At 53.2% G+C, this 26,584-nt stretch overlaps 1 protein-coding gene across 1 annotated transcript in view; it reads right to left on the reverse strand.

The window, feature by feature from the left end:
* The window catches only part of sbf2 (SET binding factor 2), an 88,302-nt gene that overhangs the window by 17,509 nt on the left and 44,209 nt on the right, over nt 1–26,584 (reverse strand). The window contains 16 exon segments of the mRNA XM_062470786.1: nt 3,392–3,465; nt 3,744–3,916; nt 5,678–5,946; nt 6,122–6,292; nt 12,507–12,575; nt 20,786–20,935; nt 22,109–22,218; nt 22,375–22,597; nt 22,774–22,872; nt 22,995–23,123; nt 24,082–24,195; nt 24,532–24,560; nt 24,563–24,608; nt 25,121–25,234; nt 25,682–25,790; nt 26,274–26,406. Of these exon segments, the coding sequence (XP_062326770.1) occupies nt 3,392–3,465; nt 3,744–3,916; nt 5,678–5,946; nt 6,122–6,292; nt 12,507–12,575; nt 20,786–20,935; nt 22,109–22,218; nt 22,375–22,597; nt 22,774–22,872; nt 22,995–23,123; nt 24,082–24,195; nt 24,532–24,560; nt 24,563–24,608; nt 25,121–25,234; nt 25,682–25,790; nt 26,274–26,406 (2,012 nt within the window).

Below are 26,584 nucleotides of genomic sequence, written 5' to 3' on the forward strand. Positions count from 1 at the left end.
GCTCAATGCTGTCCACCCCAACCTCCACCATGGTGAAGAGAACCAGGGTGGGATCAGTCTTCCCTCTAAGCCAGGGTTGGCCAGGCCCAGCGGGAGGGGTAGGAGCCGGGGGAGCAGGGCCCCGTGAAGGCCCGGCCAGGGGCCACAGAAAGCTCTGATAAAGACACTGTGGGTCCCGCCTTGACAAGGCTGCCAGCTGGACAGCACTCCTACAGTCTGCATCCAACACGAGGCCACACACACACACACCTACTGTACATACACCCACATACTATGCATACAAACCCAGATGGTCCAGCATCCCCAGAGACCAGGAACACGACCGACAGCAGTTAGCACTTAGTCACTGCCTCAAGCTACCAGTCAGAAGTGAATGTTCCACCTCAGCCATAATAACAATGCTGCATCACCAGCCTGAGTAGTAGCTGGAGCCAGCAGGCAGGGGACAGCAGGCAGCAGGCAGGGGACAGCAGGCAGAGGACAGCAGGCAGCAGGCAGGGGACAGCAGGCAGGGGGACAGCAGGCAGAGGACAGCAGGCAGCAGGCAGGGGACAGCAGGTAGGGGACAGTAGGCAGGGGACAGCAGGCAGTGGACAGCAGGCAGGGGGGACAGCAGGCAGGGGACAGCAGGCAGGGGGGACAGTAGGCAGGGGACAGCAGGCAGTGGACAGCAGGCAGGGGACAGCAGGCAGGGGACAGCAGGCAGGGGACAGCAGGCAGAGGACAGCAGGCAGCAGGTAGGGGACAGCAGGCAGGGGGCAGCAGGCAGGGGGACAGCAGGTAGGGGACAGCAGGCAGGGGGACAGCAGGTAGGGGACAGCAGGCAGGGGACAGCAGGTAGGGGACAGCAGGCAGGGGGACAGCAGGTAGGGGACAGCAGGCAGGGGGACAGCAGGCAGGGGGGACAGCAGGCAGGGGACAGCAGGCAGGGGACAGCAGGCAGGGGACAGCAGGCAGGGGACAGCAGGCAGGGGGCAGCAGGCAGGGGACAGCAGGTAGGGGACAGCAGGCAGGGGGACAGCAGGTAGGGGACAGCAGGCAGGGGGACAGCAGGTAGGGGACAGCAGGCAGGGGGACAGCAGGCAGTGGACAGCAGGCAGGGGGGACAGCAGGCAGGGGACAGCAGGCAGGGGACAGCAGGCAGGGGACAGCAGGCAGGGGGGACAGCAGGCAGGGGACAGCAGGCAGAGGACAGCAGGCAGGGGGGGCAGTAGGCAGGGAGGACAGCCCCTCAGCTCTCCTGCTGCTCATGACCCACCAGGGTCACTCCTGCTGCTGTTTAGACAGCGCTGCTGGCCTCCGCTGGGATCATCACACACACACACGTGCACACACACACCAGGCCTGACACAAACAAACACGCACGCTCACAGGCACACACGCACAGACACACAGGTTACCGGGGGGACAGTTGCTCATGGGAACAACCATTTGGTTTGTGTGTGTGTGCGTGTGTGGGAAAAAAGCGCTTATCAAGCGTCGGCTGTGATAAAAGATAAGGAAACTACCAACAGAACAAGTGTCTCCGCTAGGCTGGATGCAAAGCGCCCTCAGAGTTGTCGTGACCTTCAGCTGGCCATGACGCTCTAAACCTGGTATGACAGAACAGGTTCCATCCATCCATCATCTTCCGCTTGTCCGGGGGTCGGGTCGCGGGGGCAGCAACCTAAGCAGGGAGGCCCAGACTTTCCTCTCCCCGGCCACTTCCACCAGCTCTTCCTGGGGGACCCCGAGGCGTTCCCAGGCCAGCCGAGAGACATAGTCCCTCCAGCGTGTCCTGGGTCTTCCCCGGGGCCTCTTCCCAGTGGGACGTGCCCAGAACACCTCACCAGGGAGGCGTCCAGGAGGCATCCTTATCAGATGCCCGAGCCACCTCAACTGGCCCCTCTCGACGCGGAGGAGCAGCGGTTCTACTCTGAGCCCCTCCCGGATGACCGAGCTTCTCACCCTATCTCTAAGGGAGAGCCCGGACACCCTGCGGAGAAAACTCATTTCGGCCTCTTGTATTCGCGATCTCGTTCTTTCGGTCACTACCCACAGTTGGTGACCATAGGTGAGGGTAGGAACGTAGATTGACTGGTAAATAGAGAGCTTCGCCTTTCGACTCAGCTCCTTCTTCACCACAACGGACCGATGCAGAGCCCGCATCACTGCGGACGCCGCACCGATCCGCCTGTCGATCTCGCGCTCCATCCTTCCCTCACTCGTGAACAAGACCCCGAGATACTTGAACTCCTCCGCTTGGGACAAGATCTCCTCCCCGACCCGGAGATTGCACTCCACCTTTTTCCGGTCGATAACCATGGCCTCAGATTTGGAGGTGCTGATTCCCATCCCAGCCGCTTCGCATTCGGTTGCAAACCGCTCCAGTGAGAGCTGGAGGTCACGGCCCGATGAAGCCAACAGGACCACATCATCCGCAAAAAGCAGCGACCCGATCCTGAGGTCCCCAAACCGGACCCCCTCAACGCCCTGGCTGCGCCTAGAAATTCTGTCCATATAAGTTATGAACAGAATCGGTGACAAAGGGCAGCCCTGGCGGAGTCCAACCCTCACCGGGAACAAGTTCGACTTACTACCGGCAATGCGGACCAAACTCTGGCACCGGTCGTACAGGGACCGAACAGCCCCGATCAGGGAGTCCGGTACCCCGTACTCCCGGAGCACCCCCCACATGAGCCCCCGAGGGACACGGTCGAACGCCTTTTCCAAATCCACAAAACATGTGTAGACTGGTTGGGCGAACTCCCATGCACCCTCCAGAACCCTGCCGAGGGTATAGAGCTGGTCCACAGTTCCACGGCCAGGGCGAAAACCACATTGCTCCTCCTGAATCCAAGGTTCGACAATCCGACGGACCCTCCTCTCCAGCACCCCTGAATAGACTTTCCCAGGGAGGCTGAGGAGTGTGATCCCCCTAAAGTTGGAGCACACCCTCCGGTCCCCCTTTTTAAAGAGGGGAACCACCACCCCGGTCTGCCAGTCCAGAGGCACTGTCCCTGATGTCCACGCGATGTTGCAGAGTCGTGCCAACCAAGACAGCCCTACAACATCCAGAGCCTTAAGGAACTCCGGGCGGACCTCATCCACCCCAGGGGCCTTGCCACCGCGGAGCTTTTCAACCACCTCGGCGACCTCAGCCCCAGAGATAGAAGGGCCCCCCCCAATGTCCCCAGACTCTGCCTCCACGTCGGAACGCGTGTTGGTGGTTCAGGTTAATTCCCCTAATTACTAATTCCACCTGTACCGGTGAGACCGACATCTCCCACAGTCACAGGCTGGTCGTATCTGGCCGTGTCTGGAGAGATAGAGGCCACGCTGCAGCCAGTAGAGGTGGGAGGGAGGGGTGTTGCGTGTGACAAGTGTGTGTCCAGTGCAGGGCAGCACTCGCCTTGTGAATGGGAGGCAGCCTCCTGCTCTCCCTGTGGACAGCCTCCAGAGTCTCCATCTGCATGGCCACAATACCTGGGGGGGAGAGAGGACATATTGGCATTGTGCCCCACCTAGAAACGCACACCTACTTACGAACACAGCCTGTGTTTACAGATTAAAGGCCACCCTTTTTATGTCAGACGGTATGGTAATCTGCCTAAGTGCTGTGGGTTTTGGGCCAAAAATACACTCCCAGTCGCCCTTGGCTTTTAAAGATGGAGCCGATATAAGTTACCCCCGGAAAGCTGACAGAACTAGGCCAGCGGGATCTTGAACCCCTGGGGGTCGGGCTGGGTTCCCTGAGTGTTTACCTGGGATCATGCTGTGCAGGCTCTTGATGTGGTCCTGGGTCACACCGCTCTCTGTGCACACCTTGTCTATGAAGCGGGCGACGAACCTCACCACAGAGTTAGCCACGTCGCTGTTCTCCGAGTCCTCGAAGCCGCTCTCGGTGTCGAAGCTCTCAGCCACGCTGCCGGCAATACTGCACCACGCGCACGCACATACACACACACAAACACACATTAGGGCCAGTGAGTTACTTCTAGTTGAATGGGATGATACAGTAGGCAGATTACATTAGACACATAGGCGCCTATTTATGTTTTCCTCCGTGGGTGCTCACGGGCGCACGCCCTTTAAACAGAAAAAAAAGGTATTAAAAAAAGGTTTGCATTTCTGAACCTTAGGAAATGGACAGCGGCCCGACACAACCACACACGCCTATTAACTCGATAATAAAGCCGTAAAGTAGGCTATCTTTCGACTCAGGACAGCGCCACTTCTCACAAATCCAGATGGGACTGGAGATGGAAACGTTGAAGTGACACGTACCGGTAAACCGCGATCAGCTTCGTGGGCAATGAAGAATCGATGCCACCTCGGCGACATAACCAATCACACCATGACAGACGCTCCACTTAGCACCAACTGCAACGTTTCATTCTCAATGAATGTATCCTACTGGCAGTCTGGTACACGTGGGCGCTCGATCTCCGGAGCAGCCACGGTATCGGCGCCTGGGATTACGCATGTTACAAAAGGCGGGCGGATGAGGGGAACGTTAAGGTGCATTTGAGGCACGTTTGCGGTCTGGCCGGAGGCAGGCTGAGATGCCAGGGCCCGGGTTCAAGGCGTCTTGGCAACGCTACACGAGTCACATGGGACAGTGATGTAACCATTCCACAGAGTTTACAAACCCACAGATGAGAGCCAGAAGTCCTCTCAGAGGAACACAACAAGTCTGGGGAAACGACGTACATACATTCTTTGAGAGGAAAATACAACAACAACAACATACAAGAATGTGGCCTCTGCCTCGCTCCCGCATCTCGAAAGACATTAATCGTGGGGCATGTAGTTTTTAAGAGACGTCGGTATGCCATGCTGTACTCGCTAGCCATGTAAACTGGCTGAGTGCCTCGCCTTCTCGGTAGCGTGGTCGAAGTTCACTACGTGCTACTGTGCTGCGGGGAGACCAGCAGGAGGGTCGTCAGGGAAGCACAAGATCTGGAGATAGCTACTGTTCAGCCTTGGCAGGTCCTTCCACCCGTTTCGGAGAAAAAGGACCCCCAGGTGAGAGAAGTTTCCAGACTCGTTTCACTTTACAGCTACTGCTGAACACTGCGAATCCTTTTCACCGCCATTCGTGTTGCTCTTGGTCGAGTGTGGTGTTACACCCCCCCCCCACCCCACCCCACCCCACCCCCCTCCTGCAGAAGCCCTGTGTGTTTTAAACACCCTAGCAGAGATGAGGCAGCACTCCAGTGTGTGACGAGTCAACGAGGGCCAGTAGAAAGGATGTGGGCTGGATCCAGAGGAGGTGTCATGCTCCATCTGGCCAGAGAGGAGGCTATCAGATACCCAGTGGGGGAAGCCATTTCCGCCCACGCACTTATCAGCACCTTACTGAGGAGGAACAAGTACTCCCTAACCAAAAACAGCATACAGAACAAACGTTTCCCCATCAGGTTCTCTCCTCCAGATATCTCCCTGATTTGTCCACAACATCTCACCTCATGCGCCTGACCATGGTGTCGGACCAATGACTACAGCTTGGATTAGACCGCTAGGAGACTGTGGAAAGGAGCAGGAAGTCCAGTGTACCTGCCCTTGTACAGTCATTGTTAGGAATGGCTTGATAACCTTGATGCTGTTATATCTGGATCAATCGGACCTGCTGCACCAATAACCCCCAAAACGTGAAACTCTAAGAAATCCCATAACTCCCAGTTTGTGTGCTTGCCTGTTGGTGACGATGCTGTTGCTACCGCTCTCCCAGTCGGTGGCTGGGGCGCTCCGCAGCAGCTTGTTCTTGCTGGTGTCCAGAGGCACCAGCAGGTAGACCATGAGGCTGGCATAGTGGATGGCCTGGCTGAACACGGTGCTCTCCTCGTTCTTCACCAGCTCCTGCTGCTTCTCCTTGCTCAGGCCCGGCCACGCCCGCAGCTGCTCCGCGGCCAGGTCCATGGCCGTCCGCTCGGACGGGCTGGCGGCCGGCTGCGGCTGCTGCTCCTGCCCGGGGTCAACGTGGGGAGTTCAAAGATTGGGGGGGAGGAGGGGGGGGGGGGGGGGGAACACCATTTCTTGCTGCTAATATTGCATAATATTAATATATATTGCATTAAACGGCTCAGTTCCCCATAGTGGAGATACAGCACTGTGAAGACAAAGGGAGCCTGGTTCTCACCTTGAGCCTGGCAGTGATCCCTTGTTTTTCTTCCGAGGTGGTGAGGTACAGAGCTCGGATCTGGTTCTGGACCTCACCGTAGAAGGTGGACTCCCAGAACTGCTGATTGGTCCAGATAGGGTGGTCCTGGACACAGGTGTACGCAAACTGGTTCACTCCCACCACCAGTTTCTGCAACCAAACAAGAAGGCAGAGAGAGTTTTTCACGTGAAAAACTGCAGAGCAGAAGGTTTTTCAACAAGCAGCTGACTCAGGCTCTGGGAGGCCAGACCGGACAGTCCCAGTTTGCTGAGTATCTGGGTAAGAAGGGTTCCTGTAAGAGTAGCTTGGCCTTACTGTTTCACAACTCGTGAAACTAACTGGGCTGCAAAGAGGAGAGCTTGTAAAGGAGAACATTAAAACCCTGGTGAAAATAGGAAAACAATGCAAAGCTGCCAAAGGTCTCAAATGTAATCAATCATTTCTCGTGGGTCATACGTTTTTCAGCACATTAGACCCCACACCAAGACTTGTACTCCCACTCCCAAAGTGGATATATATCTCTCACACTCGCTCACTCTCTCGCTTTCTCTCGCTCACTCCTGCCACTCTCACTGTCTGTTTCCTTCTCTGTCTTTCTCCGTCGCTCTCTCTGTCTGTTTAAAAACAGGCTCCTGCTGTTTTTCCATGGTTAGAGCAGTTCAGAGACACCTGCTGTTTGCATACCACGCCTGGAGGGAACAAGCAACATTCTGTTAAAGCCATGAAGGCTGTTCCTCACTCCCACTGGCTTTAGACATAAACACCAATGAAAGCGAGGCAACAAAGTGACACCTCCACGGCCTGGGCCGAGGAACGCACTGTGCCAACATGGCACAGGGCCAGCTGTGAACAAGTCACCCCCTCAACTCCTCCTCAACCCCCCGGCCCCCTCAACCTTGGACCACCGCCCCCCTCAACATCCTCTGCCTCCTCACCCACCTTGGCCTCCCTCATTTTTACCCCCCCGCCCTCCTGTCTCCCTCACCACCCCCAGCCCCCCCAACCCCAGCAGAGCCTAGCCTCAGGGCCATGTGCCTCTCAGTAGACACTCTCAAGCCTCTTATTAGATTAGTGTTTCATTTCTATCCCTCTGAGTCTGATACAATACACTGCACTGCTTCTCTGTTATGGCTCACAATGGTTCCACCCCGCCAGTGGCCAGCAGCAGCCCAGCTACTGTGGACGCCAGACGGGGGAACAGACCTGGCTCCTTCCCCCAGCAACGGAGGCTCCCCGCTGGGCCCAGCCACACCGCAGGGCTGCCTGGGGTTGAGCTGGGTGATCATGGCAGTGGGGGGTGGGGGGGGGGGGGTATTTGAGAGGGAGATACCGGTCTAAAACCGTCTTTGTTCCACACAGGATAGAGTATGGAGTGTCTCTCTCTCTCCCTCTCCTTCTCTCTCTCTCTCTCTCTCCCTCTCTAAGATTCTCCCCCATAGGAGGGCAGCAGTGGTCTGTCAGCCCTGAGCTCTGAGCCAGCAGCATCGCCGATCCCTCACTCCCTTAAACAGAACGCCGGCACCCCTCTAAGACGTCCATCTGCAGTGCGGTCTCAGACACATCCCTCCTACCCCGGCATGTGGACGCAGAAATCCTTCCGAAAGGGCGGCGTTCCATCATCTGGGAAATCAAGGAGCCCCTACGCTAATGTGACGGCTCGTTTGGATCGTTTCTCTTCCCCTCCGCGGACAGGAACACTTTTATATGCATTAGCTTGGCTCGCGCCAGTGGAACACCGTGTCCTGCCCCTGGACGCTAGCAGCCACTCATTCATTCACAGAGCAGGAAGCTGGCCGGGGGCTCCAGGGCTGTCGCTGACAAATCAGCCTTGACCACAGGCCTTCCACACCGTCGCCCGAGCCGTGGAGCCGAAGATAAAGCTGGCTGTGCCCAAGCTAATGGACTTATCTCGATGACTTGAGTGGATTACAGAGTCTAGACTCTGTATAACACACAGAAGAAGGTGCAGGGGAGAGTTAGGACCAGAGGTTCGCTATTCGCGTAACACAACCTCTGGGTTAGGACTGTCATTATCCTAAGACTAATGGGCACTAAGGGGGAATACTATAACATTTGTCTTGCTCCCTGTCATGTGCTGTGGCAATATATTGGCAAAGGTGTGTGTGTGTGTGTGCGTGCGTTTAGGTCAGATTGACCGCAGCCAGCTCCCCACATTCTGATAGCTGAGAGCAGCCTGGGTCTGGGCCCAAGGGCTCTGCACAGACACACAGATGTAGAGCAGACATATGGAGGGAGACAGGGGGGAGAGTGATAGTGGGAAGGAAGGAGACACCAGGAGGACTGCATTGTTAAATACAGAGGAGGAATGCAGGGCTGAGAGAGAGAGATAGAGAGAGAGGGAAAGAGAGGGAGAGAGAGAAGGAGGGAGCGAGAGAGCGAGAGAAAGACAGAGAAAGAGGAGAGGGTGTGAGAGAGAAGGACAGAGGGAGACAGAAGGTTGGGTGATAAACAGAGAGGGGGGGTATCATATTTTATAACTCTGTTGATGGTTGACCTGTTCCTGGACTCTTATGACTAGTTAAGAGGCAACACATGATGTAAGTGTATCGCAGACAATCATCCAGCATCCCAGGATGTTCAATACAAAAATAGACATTCCTCTGAAAGTCCTTGAAAGTCACAGGATGCAATGTGGAGAAACACAACATCCAAACCTGCGCACAATCAATCTTCATTCGTTTGCTCATGCTTTATGACTATTGTGCAGAGAAGTATTTGTGTCCGGAAAAACAAAAGAGCACGTCTCCATTCAAACAATGTATTTACAGCAGATACCCCAGTCAAACAAACACATGTTGACAAGCGTGGCCCTATAGACCAGCGGGACAGGCTGCTAACACAGTCGCCTCCATGGCCCAGAGCAAACACAGCCCTGTCCAGCCCGCGGCCATCTCAGTGGTACAAGAAGGTCACTCAGTAAATCATTCTCCACACCAGGACAGAGCGTAAAAACAGCTTGACAAGACAAACCTTCAAAATCCCTCCACGCATAAACTATGGCAGAAAGAATGCAAACAGAGCAACGGTTAGGCTATGCGAGTCAAGAATCGTGTTTGGGGGGCCTGCTGACTTGCTGCCTCATCCAACTAGTGTTTCTCTCTCACAAAGCCAAATGGATGGGATCGGCCCGGAGACTGCTTACGCATAGCAAATGTCAAACAATGAGTTTGAAAGGTACAATAACACATAGCCAGGTAGCCCTGGGAGCCTTGGGTAAACACCCTCCTGGACGTCACATGACCTTTCGGAGGAACAATGCAGATTCCCGGCTGACTGAGAAAGCTGACTCACTGACAGAGCATGACGGCTCAAATACTTGACCAACAAACCACACGCGGTCAGTAAATCAAGTGGGCAGTTCACGGGAAAATTCTGCTTTGACACAGCTTGACGGCAGAATAACAGTCTGTCTCCCCCTGTAATCGTCTTCAAGTTCTGTGGAAGTCAGACAGGACATGGTGGAAATATGTACCCTCTAGTGGTGTCCCAGGCTCGTCAACTTAGTCGAGCCAGGCCAAGGAGAGCAAAGCTAGTTAGACCGAAGCTTGACCGAAACCAAGCTCTGAACCAGACCTGGCATTGCCTGTGTACAGTAGAAGACCCAGTCTCATTTTAGGCTTGAGATTATGTACATTAGCCTATTAGTTTCAGTGGAGGAGGACTGTGTATGGAGCATATTAGTTTGGAGTTGGTTCATGGGCAGACGGGCCCCAGACAGGCTGGAGTGAGGAGGGAAACAGAGACTGGGCCCAGAGGGAGAAGATCTGACCTCATTTCTTCCAGTCTTGATCCCCTCTCCTCTGCCTCGTCCTGACCGTTGTTGTTATGTGAAAAAAAAAAAAACATCGACCGACGGAGTGACAGATAGATGGAGCTAGAGAGAGAGAGAGAGAGAGAGAGAGAGAGAGAGAGAGAGAGAGAGAGAGAGAGAGAGAGAGAGAGAGAAAGGGAGAGAGAGAGAGAGAGAGAGAGAAAGCGAGAAAGCGAGAATACAGACAGACACACAGAGAGAGAAAGAGACTTGAGTCAGTGAGCAGAGTGACAGGTGCATGTGACGGCCCTGTTATTGAGTGTGACATCAGATGGGTCTCTAGGAATAGCCTCAGGACATCAAATGACAGAAACACTCGTTCGTGCACAGGTTTGCTCACATTCAGAAGCAAAGCCAGGCTTATAGTGGTTACGTAAAGAGCCCAATTACAGCCAAGGTATGGGAGTAACTAATCACCCAAAGCCACTTGAGCACTGATTAACTAAGTCCTTCTCTGAAGATTACGGACAAGTTTTGTGGGTAGTGTGTATTCGTGAGAGTGTGTATTCGTGAATGAGTGTTTGTGTGTCCAGGTATGTGCTTTATGTATGTGCCATGTCCCTAGTGTAACCCACAAAGCACTGCAGTCGCTCTGACCTTCTACAGCGAGCGGTCCTGACCAGGTCAAACCAAGATTTAAGAGTTGGAGTTAAAAACCTTCTTACCGAGATATGTGGTTTCTCCACTAAGTATAATTACTGTGTTGAACAATGAAACCAAAAGTTTCTCCCATGAAACTAATCTCACCCACAAGACTCATGTTCAATACAATCAAGCTTTTGAAAGAAGCCGTTTTCAATTTGCTCTTGATTTTGTTATTGCAGCTAATGCATTAAGTACAAAATACATTACAGACGTTCATGTGATCCAACAACCTCTTAACCTGAATGTCAATGCCAATATCCTCAAGAAGGGGAGGGAGGTGTTCCCCTAAACCCCCCCCCCACCCCCCACCCCAACCTCTCATCTTCATCTTCCAGAGTCTTACAAGAGCATACCCAGACTGCGAAACTAGCTTGCCACCACGCTACATCGCCTTCATCTGCTGCCAGGGCTGCTTTCAAGAGCCCAATAACCGCCTGTGTGGTGGAGTCCAGGACGGCTGGGGAATGTGGAGGAGGGTTGGAGGGTGGGAGGCAGGACAGGGGGTGGAACTGTCCCACGGGCATTCACTCCAACCAGGATGGGACCGTCTCTCGTGCCACGGTGGGATTATCAACTGCATCGCCCCTGTCGGCCCAGCACCCACCACCTTTTTTGTTGTTTTGTTTTGCTGAGATGAGAGCGTGCTCTCTGGCTGGTGTGAGCCGTCCTGCCTTAGCGTGAGGCCGCCCGGGAGAGACGCGCTGTGTTCCAGAACCTTCCTCCCCAGAGCCAGCGCTGCTCAGAGCAGCACCTCGGGAGCGTCTCGTGGCCTCCGTGTGCTGTCCACAGATCTGGCCAGCGAGGGCCTTTTACATAATCCTTTAATCAAGATTTAAGGTTACGTAAACTGAAGGAACATGAAAGACCAAAAAAAAAATAACTCCCCCCCATGAAATCCAAATGTTTTTGGGCCAATGGCTTTCAGATGTCTTAATGAAGGGGTGAGGAGCCAAGGACGGCCTGACGGACGGACGGGGGAGAGCAGGTAGAGGGATGGAGGTTTCTCTGCTCACAGCATTGGTCAGGGACACAGGAACACTGTCAAGTACGGGGGGGGGGGGTGACTAACACTATGAACCCCCACACCCCACACACCCCCCCCACACCCCCCCCAGGCTACACAACCTTTATCCTCCTCTGGACGAGAGAAGCTAGCACTGCTCCTCTCCTCGCGTGTGCAGCGATGCACTGATGGAGAGAGAGAAAGAGAGAGACATGTTGGTAACAGAAAGAGAGAGAGAGACAGAGAGAAATAGAGAGAGAGAGAGCATGGCAGGCGACATCAGATGGTTCCCCCCAGCGTGCCCAGTGTGGGTAAGTCCCAGACGGGCCCAGCCAGAGGGCAGGGGCGGGGCGCAGTCGGCCCGGGGTCTCACCACCCAACACTGTGGGCCGTTGTGTCTGTCCCCATGGCAACGCTGGAGCAGTGCGGACATAGCTGTGGCCACGCTCCATCTCGACCGCAAGCTGATCACGGGGGCTGGAAACCGCTGACCACAGCCAGGCCCCCAGGGGGATTGTGGTGGGGCTGGGTTAGTACATCCGACCCCTTGTTACCCTAACCTGGCCTGGGAACAGACAGCGGCAGACGGGGAGAACCAGAAAACAGCCTGCCAAGACCACTACAGAAACACACTCATCTCTCTACATTACCACCAGTCTGGCCCCTCTATTACCATAAGTACCCCCCCCCCCCCCTGCCCCGGTTATTAATGTGGCCTCCTGTAGGCCTCACTGCCTGTGGAGAATGCCACAGCCTCCTGGCCTTAATACAGTCATATGATCACCAGGTCACAATGCTGCCTTCAGCCTGGCTCCCTTGTGTGTGTGTGTGTGTGTGTGTGTGTGGGTGTGAGGGCCCCTGTGGAATCTCGGTAACGTACTCACCCTGTAAAAGGCCGTTGTCAGGGGCAGAAGGGCAGAGGCAACAGAGTACTCTTCAGAGTTGGAACAGTCCTGGGGGTGAAAAGAGGAGAGGTGAGGAGGGCGGAGGAGGAGGTTAGGAGGGAAAAGGGTTACGAGAGGGCAGGACATGTTTCAGCACCAACATGTACACTTAGTACCATGTACCCAAAACAAGACTGATGTATGGGCTCCATGGGGAAGCGATCTCATGACAAACCCTTTGGGAGGAAAGACCCAATCATTCACGAAACACAACTGGAGCAAGGGAATCATTTGTGCCATAGCCATCCTTGAAGTGAAGTGTTTTCAACAGTAATTACAAACCATTTACAATGCTGGCCTACATTTCCTTACGACCCCATGATGAGAAGACCAATAACGGCCTGGGTTGTGCTCTATAGGGCTCTGCCAGGATCATTCATTGTCAAGTCCAACTGTGCACAACAGACATATGCTTTCAATAGCCTTATATAATACCCACACTGACACACAGTTGTCACAATGATCCAATTGATTCATTTCATGTTTTGCCTTCTTGAAGCAGATGACGTGGCTGGGCCTATCCGGGATCCACGTCAACCAAAACAGTGGTTTACTAAATGAATTGGGACGTAGCAGAAAATCCCTAATCGTCTTGGCAATACAAAATGCAATGTCCATTCATCAAGCGCCTCATAACTGGTCAGATAATCCGATTCGGTGTTTCTCCTAAAGCAGAGTTGAAATCCCCTCTTTACCTCCATCATATCCACCGTAGCTACACAGTGTTTGAAATCATTTGAGGCGGTGTTCAATAGAGCATTAGAGAAAAGTCTGCTGTTGGCGGATAGCACAATAGACCCTGAGGAGGAAGGGTTTAGGAGCCTCGAACGAAACCGTAGAAACCCTCTGAGAAAAGGACCCAGGCCGGACCCAAAAGTGCTCCACACACAGGAAATTAGTACTTATCTACATGAGCTTTGTCAGGATTTATTTGTTGAACTCGGAGAATGAGAATGGCCGCCGGAAACTTAATTTACGTCCATGTCAAAGCAACAGTGCCGATTTTGATCTGGTACTGCGTTAGATAACCCTTGCAGGGACCCCAAGAGGAAAGAACATAAATCACACACACACAAACACAACACACCAAACAGTTCAACGAAACGCCACGAAACGAACAAACAGGCGATCAGAGACCCTCATTTTGGCGGGAGAGCGTGAGGGTGTGGGCCGGGCCAGGGCGTGTGCGACAAAAAGCCAGCGTTTGCCAATAGTGGAGAGGGGTGGGTTGGGGGTAGGGGTCGTGGACAACTCCCCTGTTCCCTCATCCCTCACAGACAAACCAGGAATGTACGGGGGGGAGTAAATGCAAAACACACGTTCCCCCAGCGAAACATGAAAGCCTTGCCCCCCATGGACCAAAAGGCATACTTGCAGTTTTTTTTCTTTCTTCTCTCTCTCTCCCTCACTTCTTGCCTCTCTTCTTCAGTTATTTAGGCTGCGGTCGAGCGTTCCTACTTTGGAGTGGCAACAGCGACTTTGTTTACCAGCATCCTTTACAATGCCGCGGGTCGGAAGAGTTCACAGGACCCGGCGAAGAAAACAAAACTCAAAATAGCAGGGGCTAATGGAAGTGCACGGGCAGATAAATGAGAACATTTCACAGACCCGACATTATTCAGACAGGGGGAAAACCCCCCCCCCCCCAAAGGTCAAAGTGTCAAACATTTCATTATGTCTCGTTCTGCTTCACTGTACCACAGAGCGCGTCGACATCAAAAGGCTGCAGGGTGGACACACAGTGGGTGGAGGGATGGCCACGATAGGCCGGCCATCTGTCTGCTATCTGGAAGAAAACAGACGCACTGTACAGTACATGGTCATATCTCACTCTGGCACCATCAGGTTTACTTTAAGTGACCTTGGTATCATCCAAAAACAAGACCGGACTATAATCTAGCTAGCCTATAGCCTTGCCCTGTTCATCCAGTTCCAGGAAAGCACATCGTATATTTTCATAACGAGAACTTCTCACGCAGACTACTGCATCATGATCTACTGTAGATCTTAACTACTTAGCGGAGGGAATCGGGCCAAAAGACAAACACATCAAACCCTACATATATCTACGAAGGCTGGATCTACAACTATGAGGTCCAAGACTCTAATACAGACGAAATGAATGAAAGACAGCAGCATGTGGCTTGTAGAAGGTTCCAGTCTGTTTAGGGATTCCAGCTGTCTCCAGTCACGTCCAGTTGGCTGACAGACAGGGGGACGTGCGTGTATGCGTGTGTGACACAGGACACTGGTAGCCGTGAAGCACAGGACATACGTGCTCATGTGAGGGTGCATGGGGTGGGGGGGTGGGTGAGTGAGCTTATCTGAATGTTTGTTTCTCACTGCGCCTCCCAGCATAGCTACTTAAGGATGACACAGAAGGCGCCCCAATCCCCCCCCCCCCCCCTCTCTTCCCTCCCTCTCTCCTTCCGCTCGTCCGACCCTCTCTGAGAGGTAGAGCCTCAATGACTCATGGCATTCTTTCCCCCTCATACAATATAGCCCCGCGAAAAAGCACCCCTGCCCATGTGACAGGAAGTGAGCAAAGCGCAGCTTCCTGCAAGACACCAAGCATTATTTTAAGCGGTGTGCTTTCCAGGAAAGCTCTGGCTGTGAGAGGTATGTGTCCCGGAGCAGGGAGAGGTGCACTACAGGAGAGTTTGTGAGACCGCAGGAGGTACGCATGCCGTTTACAGGAGGACTCTCTCGTCTCAGGCACTTCTGGACCCTCAGCGCTAATAATAATAATAATAATAATACTAATAATAAGCCGAGTCATGAGCATTAGCTGAGTCATAAGCACAGTCCAGGAATTCAAAAAACCCAAACAGCATCACGGTATACAGTACAGAGCTACACAAACAAATGGCACGCAAGGACAATGGCTTGACGTTGAAATGCTAAAACTGCTGATTTCCCAGGCCCAAGCCAACATTCCTCTGCGTTAATGTTTACCTGGTCACACGGGTTCACATGCCAGGTATACATGCTCCATGGACACACGGGAATGTGTGTCCCCCCCCCCCCCCCCGGGAGAGCAGGCCGTGGACCCGGGGGGGGCGACAGCGAGGGAGGCTCCGGGAGAGGACAGCAGGGGACACAGGCCTGTGTGACAGTCTGAGGCCTGTGTGTGGAGGAGGCACGCTGCTCTTACGGACACACCCAAACCCAGAGGGCAACCACACTGGCTCCATCTCATCCCTAGGAATCAGTGATGTAGATCTCGCCAGCCTGGTTCCTGACCCCTGTGCATACACGTCCAGTACACGCCGTAGACACACGCACCACCCATGGAGCATGTATGCAGCAAGCAGGCGTTCGGAGCGTGTTGGTGAGCTCTACGTGGGGGCCCGTGGCGATAGCAGAGTAAAGCAGCCAGGGCCCATAATCCCCTCTGACAGGAAATGGTTGAGATGCCAGGATGCCTGTCTCCCTCCTCCACACCATAAAGCTCCTCTTGCTTTGCGCAATGTCCACTTACAAACCTGCAACATCTGGAGTGTCAACCAGTACACACACACACAAACACTCAAATAGACCCCCCCATTAGTTGAAATACCTTAAAAGTTCAGTAAAGTGTGCCTGAGTCATAATTCCGGCTTTAAACAGATGCAACAGGTTTACCGCACAAACAGATAAGCTTGTGCTCACAGATTGAAATCACAGATTTCATTGGGACCCATTTAAGACGGGCCAAAAGCACACAGTGTGTCAAAGCACACAGTGTGTCAAAGCACACAGTGTGAGGAATGCCCAACACTAATGTGTTTGGGTCTGAAGCCGCCAGGCTTCAAAGAAGCTGTGTGTTTGTGTTACCTCTGAGTTCAGGCCCGGGGGTCCAGGAAGTGGCTCCTCGTGGACAAAGCATCATCTAACACCCGGCCAATCACGCTCCCACGCCCCTGAAACCCCTCCCATTACAGAAAGCTGCTTCAACAGTCAAGACGAAAACGAATGTCATCAAAACCTCATCGGCTGAGAACGAGAACGTGCACTTAAATGTTTGCTTTCAATGCTTCCAATACGCTCGCGTAGGTGTTCAACAAACAGTGGATTGTCTGCAGAAACTCGCATCTCAAGCGAGATCGACACAGCGTACTGGAGCTCATAGTCGCACCAGGCTGCTTAGCTGTATTTCACTCCGACATGGAAGCCCACACAAGCTAATTAGACGCCCGACAGCGCTTGGATACAGAACAGAGGACAGTCGCCACAGACCGCATCCCGTGTGTCACAGACACCTTGACCTTTGACCTACTGTACAGACAGGCCCGTTTGCAGCCTGCAGCCCCAACTCCCCTGCAAACCCCCGAGCGCCAGCTCCTCCCACTCACACTGAGAACTCGGAGCTGTCAGGCTACGTGTGGAACACAAAGCTGTGATGATATCAAAAGGAATGCATCTAATGAGGCATCATGCGGTCGCTGTACAAAGACCATGCTGCATTTCTAACTACATTAGTCACTCTCGCTCTCTCTCGCACACACACGGGTTATAATTACTGGCCCTGGTGTAGTCTGTCATATCTCCGAGAACTTTTTGACAGGGCAGAGTGTTGAAAAGAGGAATATGAGTGTAATTACTGTTGAGGCAGTCGGCTATTTATATTACTCAAACTGCCTATCCAAGACAAATCCATGAGTTTCACCACAGAGACACTGAAGCAGGACCAGACACAGGGTCTGCTAGGACCCCGGTGCGGGGGGAGAAATGCCAACACAATATTATACATTTGAATGAAATTAGAGAAAAATGCTTGCTATGTTTTATCTAATCTTTTTGGCAGACAAGCCGTGTTCCATTTTAAATATCGTCTCCATGTGTGAAACTGTTGCTTATTTTTGCTTTACGAGAGGCATAACTGATTCTATCAGAAATAGGCTCGGAATGTTCCGGGGAAAACGAGCGATCGGTGGATGTGGAGAGGAGCCCCCCACCACCCCCCCCTCGTGGCTACCTCCAGGACCACATGGAGAGAAAGGGTCTCCGCTGCCCCACCCATTCACCTGAGGCTAGAAAGCAGGTAACGTGGAGATGAAGTGAGGATGCCGCCGGCATGACGTGCAGATGGCCCCGACTCGTTGGTATGACTCGGGAGATGACAGGGAGTTTCTGTCGACTGGTGAAGCCAGTCAGCTGTTGCCTGCGTGCAGCAGGGCCGGCTCCCCGAGGCTCAGACTCTCACGTAGCCCTCGGGAGCATGCTCGGAGGGGGAACTGCGGTGCTGCACGTTCTCCACGCTCTCCGGCCAATCACCTGGCCATTCTCTTAACGAGGTCCAGACTGGAGAACCACAAAAACGTGCCAAGTGACCCCTGGACACTGGGAGAATGAGAAGCTGTTTGGATGGTTCTACATTGAAGTCACTCTTCAGTCGATAAAGCGCCCTGAGGCCCTGGGGCGCACCCTCGTGCGGCTGCTTGTCTTCCATAGTAATCTACTGTGATGGGCCCACAGCTCACATCTCACATACACAGGCTCTTTGCGTTTTTTCATGGAATTCGAATTCCCTGTGAAACGTCACAGGGAGAGGGGAAAAAAAAAAGGCAAAAAAGAAAGTTCAGGTTCAGTTAAAATCCTTTTGACTTGCAAACATCATGTGCTCCTCGAAAAGCAGCCGCGCGTGCGCGCACACACACACACACACACAACATCAGGATCCCATTTCCCCAGGAAAAACAATACATGACACACACGCTTGCAGTTCCACTATCAGATAACTTCGGCACATTAAGCAACCTAATAAGCACGCATTTCTACATTGTTCTGTGCATTCCACAACAGGCCAGTTTCGGCCAGTCTGACCCGCAAACAGGGAACAGTCTACAGCCGTCGTGATGATGCCCACTCCCTGTGTCATCGTGGAGCCCCTTCTGAAGGGCGTCGCCACAAGGACGGGACCACTCCCCATCCCGCAGGTCACAGCCCGTCTCAGACCCTGGGGAACGCGCCCTCGCTCAGACCATGGGTGCAGATGGCACATGGAACATGGAATTCAGCTTCCTGACGCACGTCACGCCATGCAGGGTGCGTAACGACACGAGCGTGGCAGCTGATTGGTGAAAAGGCCTCCGCCAGGGTCAGAGTGGATGTCCAGCCCTCTGCCATGGTCCAGACCGCGCCCCCCTTGTCTCCCATCTGACCTCTTTTACGCATGGGGAGGGAGGAACACGTGGAGCGTCCCCCCCCCCCCCCCATGCCCCCCCGCGGCCTGCGCTCCAGCAGATGTTGGGGATTCAGCGGTTCACTGGCCTCTATCATTTGAGCAGAAAAATGCCTGGAATCCAGAACCACTCCATAAAAATCGCTGTGTGTGAACACCCGGCTCAGAATCATTAAAACCCCCCCACCGGCCGGGCCAGGTGACGCCAGGCAGTAAAACATGAGGAACTACCACTGGGACCCCAGCACTGCTCTCTGATTGATGCCTCGCTGACACCTTATAGGCCGAACACAGCCGAGTGACAGGAAAATATATCACTAATCACTTTGACTAATAACAGCAGCGGTGCGATTCCCCCCCGCTGCAGCAGGTAGACGCATCAAACACTGAACCCCCCCCCCCCTTAACTACAAATCGAGGGCCACAAATAGGACTCACACTCACGACAGGCTGTCAAACCATTGTAAAGGAAGACAAACCAAGACTAAGGCCGAACCCCAATACTCTGTCTTACCCCTAACCCCTAGCCCTTAGTTTACCCCTAGCCCTTGTGTCTCGAAACTGAGGGGTAAGGGCTACATAGCCCTATGAAATGAGACACCACTTGGTTACGGTTACGTCTATCGATGTCTCCAAAGCAAGTAGTGTTATGCACTGATATCAAACGAAATTCGTTTGAAATTCGCTGCTAATGGAGTTGAATTAAAACTGTAGACATGCATGGAGTCCATTCAAGGCTAATCAGAGAAATGCGGGACTGTTGTGCAAATCAGCAATGTAACCTTAGCGTAGCAAACTAGCGATAAAAAAAAAGAAAATTCAATTAAGAACATGGTTGCAAATACATATGTACAGGACTGTGTAAAGCACAAAACAAGAATATTACATTTATGGGACTCTGGATGATCTGTCCGCCATTGTTGCAGGTAGCGCAGTATCAACATACCCCTAGGTTTTAAGTAAGCTCTCGAGCTTACTTGGTTTTAAGGGGTGTATACCCCTTCGTCTTCGCCCTACTCCTCAATCAAAAAGAGTATTGGGACACCACTTACTCTCACGGGAACGCGCAAAACCAACCAACCACCCCTCACAACTGCTCAGAGTCTGTTCTGCTGACTGCAGTTGAGCGTGGTGCTGGACTAGAAAGGTGGGGAGGGTGTGACTGGATGACTGCTGAGCAGCTAGCTAGGCTGCCTGAGGTCTGATGCCTGCATGCTAGCTGGAAGAGGATGAGGAGAGGCAGGAGGGAGGTAGGCTCCGCTCTGCCAGAGGTCTGATGCCTGCATGCTGGCTGGAGGATGATGAGGAGAGGCAGGAGGGAGGTAGGCTCCGCTCTGCCAGAGGTCTGATGCCTGCATGCTGGCTGGAGGATGATGAGGAGAGGCAGGAGGGAGGTAGGCTCCGCTCTGCCAGAGGTCTGATGCCTGCATGCTGGCTGGAGGATGATGAGGAGAGGCAGGGGGGAGGTAGGCTCCGCTCTGCCAGAGCTATCTGCTTAGCGCTCGGTCGGCCGGCACGCTCTCATCCTGTTTCCATTATGCACGACTTCAGACATACTAAATTAAAACCAGTTATGGCCCGTGAAAAAAAGCCACAGCACCCCGAGATGAGCCGGTCTGTTCTGGAGCGGGGACGGGAGGGAAACGAGGGGGCCCGCGCTCCCTAAATATGTTGCGGTTTACCTGTTAAAGCTCTGGGGAGAGCAAAGGGGGGGAACACCCAAGTCAACATGGGGAAAACGAAGGCAAGCTGCGGAAACAGTGCTACTGTGAAGACGAAGGGCTGTTCGACCGCGACGACCGTTCGCTGTGGCCACAGGAGGGACGACGGGAGGGATAGCAGCGGCCCCAGAGCGCCACGGCTCTGGACGACTGAAGCATTGGCAACGCGTCATGTCCCCCCCTGCCAGAGACGGGGCTGGAACGACAAGCGGGTTCTCGCCAGGGGTTTAAAACACAGCCAGTCTGCTGCAAGCGACAAGCTGTGTTTAGGTTGAGCCGGTCGCACAAACACAGACGGTGCCAGAGGCGGCGGCGACGGCGTGTCCGGGACCCACCTGGAGGGCACAGTTCATCATGCGGGTGATGTAGTCAAACTGCTGGTGGTCCAGAATGGCGCGGTTCTGCTGAACGTGGAGGCTCAGCTCCTCGGTCAGACACTGGCGGGCAGCCTTGCCTTTCAGGGCCCGCAACGCTGCTGGGAGGGTCTGGAGAGAAAGAGAGACAGAGACAGAGAGAGATAGGGGGTTGGGGAGAGAGAGAGACAGAGAGAGAGAGGGGGTTGGGGAGAGAGAGAGACAGAGAGAGAGAGGGGGTTGGGGAGAGAGAGAGGGTTGGGGAGAGAGAGAGATAGAGAGAGAGAAGGGGAGGGGGAGAGACGGTGGGTGTGGGGAGTCAGAGGGAGAGGGAGGGGTGGAGAGAGAGAGAGAGGAGCGAGAGTGAGAAAGAGGTAGAAAAGAGAAGAGAAGGAGAGACAGAATTGTTCATAACATGCAATTGTCAGGGTCTGGTCTGATGTACCCCAAACCCAATCTCCATATTACTCACACTATAGAAATGTTCTAGATTTCTCAAGGCATGAAACCCAAGCCAGGGATCTGGAGGGCCTCCTACTCAAGGACAACAACAGGTACAGTTCCAATTGTTTCAGGCCCAGCCATTGAACCATGACACTGTAATTCATCCTAATGACAAAATAGCTAGTGTCGTCTCTGGCCGTCCGGCTAATGGCTTTCACATTGGCCGTGTGGAGGTGATGGGTTTATAGGCTCCTGGGGGCTATAGCACGCATGCTCGGCATTCTTGCATTCAGAGATGCAGGCCTGCATTATATAACCAGACATATTAAAGCCAGTGGATGTATATATGAGCTGGCTACCGTCCCAATCCATACACATGGGGCACACCGGTTCTGCTCCCATGGGCTTCGCTATGGGGGGCCAGCACTGGGGAAAAACTAAACACACTGGGGTGATTTATGTGTAGATGCTTTAGGGGAAAAACAGCCGTGAGGTGAGGGGGGGGGGGGACTCAAGCAATAGCTCTGTCATTAACCCCGATGTTAAAACAATACGGTTATTTGTGCAGATAACTAGGAGATTATGGGGTTAGAGTGGGTGTTTGATTGCTGGTCCTTATGTCTCCCAGCTGTAGGGGTATCTGGGGGTTAGGGGTTGGAGGTGGGGGGGAGAGACTTCTAGAAGCTTCAAAGTGGGCCGTCTGCTAATCTAAGGGATGGATGTCTCCCAGCCCAGATGTGTCTCTCTCATGGGTATCCGTCACTCCTATCATGGGTCTGAGTGCTGAGAGAGAGAGAGAGAGAGACAGAGAATGAGAGAGAGAGCGGGAGACAGATTAGGACGGAGGGCTGCGTCACCCACCTTCTCCGTCTCCAGGGTCTTGTTGTCGAAGATGTAGGAGATACAGCTCCTGACCACCTCCAGCCGGCGAGCGCTGTTGAACACTGAGCCAGTCTTCCCCATGATGGACACTAAACACACACACACATCCATGAGCCTCAGAGGCGGTGTAATAACATTCGAGAACGTAGAAAGGCACAGACGAGAGCCCTCGGAAGTGGTCCAATACACCATGAGCGATTGTGTTCCTCCAGACCCGCGTGAGGAGCCCTCAGGCGGTGACGTACCCACGGGGGGGCCCGCTGGCACCACACACTTCCTCTCGGGGCGGGCGGCGGCGGCGGCGGCGGAGGCGGCCGGGGCGCTGGCCTGCTTGGCCAGCCCCTCCAGCAGCAGCCCCTCCACACGCTCCTCGTTCAGCAGGGGGAAGGGCACCTGGTGCACCCGCAGGTGGGAGCCCTCCGACGGCCGAGGAACCTTCTGGAACGCCATGTGGGGGTTGGGGTTTTCCTGGGGGGGAGCACCGAAATCCAGACATGAATTAAAAGAGGGAAGTCACGCACATGAAAGGCAAAGACACAAAGAAACGGGAGAATACAGAGAGAAACCGGACACGTTTATTGTAGTGAAAACAAAGGGTGGTGTTGGAACACAGATGACTGTACTGGCGTCAGGGAGACACCCACGTTTCTATACAGCTGTTCAGAGAGCTCCCTCATGTGCTTCTGTAGTTTGGCAGGGTTGGCCTCCTCCTCTTTAAAGCGCTCCATGTCAAAGGCCACCAGCTGAAGGTACACACACACATACACACACACACACACAATTAACCACATCATGTACTGGGGAAGTCAATGATCCTGATGTGTCCATGTTGCCTGTGGAAGCGTTGCGGCGCCCCGTTCCATACCTCGTCAAAGAGATCGCAGGCTCTGTAAGGTGGGCCTCTCTCAGACACGAAGCCAGCGAAGGCCATGCCGTCGAGAACCTTGGTCAGGAAGTCGTTCTCGATCAGGCCTCGCTGGCCCAGGAAGGCAGTCTGTAGGAGGTCGGAGGTCAGGGGTCAGAGGATGCGCGGAGAGAGGCAGCATGGTCTTGTCTACCGCGCATGTACTGGTCCACTAAACCCACACAAACCTGAACACAACTCAAACAGCTAGAGAAGAGAGAACTTCAACTGAAGATGACTTTATCTGTACAACATGTCATTTTCATCATGCTCCTTCTTGGCTGCTGGTGGGAAAAAAACGAAATTAGGGCATAGCATGCTGTCAGTGCATCTATACGCCTCGTCGGACTGTGAAGAAAGAAAAAAAAGAGGGGTTGGTGTCGATTCGTGATGAATTCCTGGCTTTCTTAATCTGAGCCATGTGGGGTACGCTGAGAGGAACGTGCTGAGAGGTTACCACGGAGACGCCACAGACACAAACAAATACAAGGGGCCGGTGAAAAACAGAAACGTAAACCCGATCCATCTCATATGGCTCATCATGGCTAGGGCATTGTCCAAGCCCAACAACACTCCACGCAAAACCCAAGAGATAGCATCGTGAAGAAGTCATGCGACCGCTGAAGCATCTCAAAAGAACACAAACACACTCAAGCAAAACACCTCAGGATGAGCTTAACTGTATCTGACAGTCCTTAAAGGATAAGCTCAACAGCTCTTGGTCCGTAGCCAAACACTCTTGCCAGATTAAAACAACAAGAGAGCACAACTTGATTGTTTTCTTTTGTTACCACACGGACAAGAGTACCTATTTATTAGATGTGATCAATGCAGCAAAAACGATAAGCAGGTATCCAGTTAGACACCCCGAAAAGGGCTGGTGAGTGATTCAGGGTACAGCCCCAAAGGTGTGTGTGTGTGTGTGGGGGGGGTCGATGTGGCCATGCAGTAGTAACACAGAGGGGAGGCTGCCAGAGGATGTGAGAACCTCCTGCGATTAGAAGTGTTTCAATCAAGGCTCTGGGAGTCCAGAGTGTAGACATCTCACCTTGTGAAAGTGAATAACAGGTTCGGAATGGATTCGAATGAGCTGCAGGCAGGACCTGTAGCCCTGGAAGAGTTGTGCAAATAGCCGGAGGAACACGGCCCTCACCTCCTTATCCTGGAGAGAGGAGAGGAGAGCTGGTCATACCATACATGCCTTGTCAGATAAGCGCCGACATTAAAGTGAGTCACACTGAAATGTTTCTTTTTTATCTTCTAGATAGCGGGTTTTGGTCATATAAAGGAACACTAGCTTTCACATTTAGCTATTTATAAACCTGACTTGGAGATAGTAGACCTACAGTTTGTCCTGGGGGATCTCTCAGGGCTGTGGAATCATGCTCCTATCAGATACAGAGGCTGTTCTGGGAAGCTGGGCTGGTTTACTGTAAACAAACACCCTGGAGGTCCCGGGTCAGGGAGGAGCAGACGGACCAAGGTGATGGTGACTTACCAACAACTTAAGGTTGGAGGGGGCAGTGCGGGGGGAGGGAAGGCATTGTCAGCGATCTCCAGGTCAGGGTGAAGAACCTGGGGGGGGGAGAGAGAGAGTGTGTGTGTGTGTGTGTGTGTGTGTGTGTGTGTGTGTGTGTGTGTGTGTGTGAGTGAGTGAGTGAGTGAGTGAGTGAGTGAGTGAGTGAGTGAGTGAGTGAGTGAGTGAGTGAGTGAGTGAGTGAGTGAGTGAGTGAGTGAGAGAGAGAGAGAGAGAGAGAGAGAGAGAGAGAGAGAGAGAGAGAGAGAGAGAGAGAGAGAGAGAGAGAGAGAGAGAGAGAGAGAGAGAGAGAGAGAGAGAGAATAGCAAGACAGAGGACACATCTCAGCGCTGGTTTTACGCAAGTTGCATTAAGTGTTCCCTCTGCAAAAATAGATTTGATGGCTCAGCTTAAGGCGGATAAATCTGGCTATGCAAGGGGGGGGGGGGGGTCTATGGTACTGCTGTTATGGTGCCAACACGTTTCCTAAACACACTAAATAGCAGTCTGCCACCCGCCCAGGGGTGAGGGCGTGCTGGCACGGTGGCTGAGGCATGGCGGGGCACCTACCAGGGACAGGGCGGTCTGTGTGTGGTGCAGCAGGGGCTCAGGGAGCTGAGACAGGTGGATGGATTCGGGGATCTTGATCGTCCCTCCGTCCAGGTCGGCGATGATGACGTCCAGCTGAACAACAGAAAGCGTGAGCATGGGCACACACACACACACAGACACACATTCAGAGCAATCAATACATCTACTAATTTGATTAGATTAGTGATTGTAGTTGTAGATAAAGATTATGATGATGAATTTGTGACAGGGAATGTAATAGATACCGGAATTGCAACAAGACAAAAGTCTTGGCCAATTGTGGAGGAGAGAACTCTAGCAAGAGAGAAAACTCCCTGAAACCAGCCAAGAGAGACAAGGAAAGTACACCGCGGCGCGCTCGACTTTTACTTCATCACAACAGAACGAACGAAATGCTGAAAGTTACAAAAGATGTCCGTGATTGTGAGCGTCAGCCTTAAGGCATCTGTTGGGCAACTCTGGGTCTCCCTGGGTGTAGATGGTTGGCCGTGCCATCGCAGGGTTCCTGTTGGTACGGCGAGACTGTGGTGCTGTACTCACCAGCTCCAGGATCTCGCTCTGGAACATGGAGTGGACCCCGATGATGAAGGGGGTGGGAGAGCTCAGGACCTCCAGCAGCCGGGAAGGCAGGATGGGGATGTATGGGTAACTGAGTTCAACACATGAGATGACTGTGAGCATATATACTCTGGACAATATCTGTGACTCCATCAACAGAACACTGCATTTACACTGCAAATAAGCCGTCTGGGCGCCAAGTTAGTCCTCCATATCCTCTTAATTAGTTTGGCTTTCAGGCTGAGATGATCCGAAATCGTTCTGTCTGTTAATCCAAGTTGTTTTGCCTTGGAAAGAAATCCTGAATGATGGCAGGGACATAAATCCCTCCATGTATCTGAGAACAATCACAGAGCTTCCCCCACACTCAAATGACCCCTCAGTGGGGCTCATAATCAAAGCCAGTCTACGTGTAGGCTAACCCACTTTGCAGAGAATGAAACCCATTAGGGACTGAGGAGCATTCTCATTGTAGTCACACTCTCTGCAGAGCGGGTCACGACATGAGACATGAGCTGAGGTGGAAGGATCCATATGGGGGGGGGGGGGGGCATGTGTCGGACCAATCCCACACCTGTATTTGAGGGGGAACATGAGGGCCTCCAGTGCACGGGACGCCTCTCCTAGCCTCTGGTAGCTGGTGGAGTGGAACAAAACCTTATGTTCTGTCAGAACCGCGCAAAACAGGCTCAGAACGTTCTGGATTCCTGGAAGGAGAGAAACCAAATGGAATGTGAAATTAATTAGGTATCTGATGGAATTTGACTGCTTATTATTCCAGAACAAAAACACAGTCTGTAGGGGTGGGAGCGTTTAGATAACCAAATAACAAATTGGAGTAAACAACATTACGTGGAGATCTTTCTTGCTTTCTAAATGACTGCA

Source organism: Osmerus eperlanus, chromosome 10, assembly GCF_963692335.1.
Source record: "Osmerus eperlanus chromosome 10, fOsmEpe2.1, whole genome shotgun sequence".
Classification (NCBI taxonomy): domain Eukaryota; kingdom Metazoa; phylum Chordata; class Actinopteri; order Osmeriformes; family Osmeridae; genus Osmerus; species Osmerus eperlanus.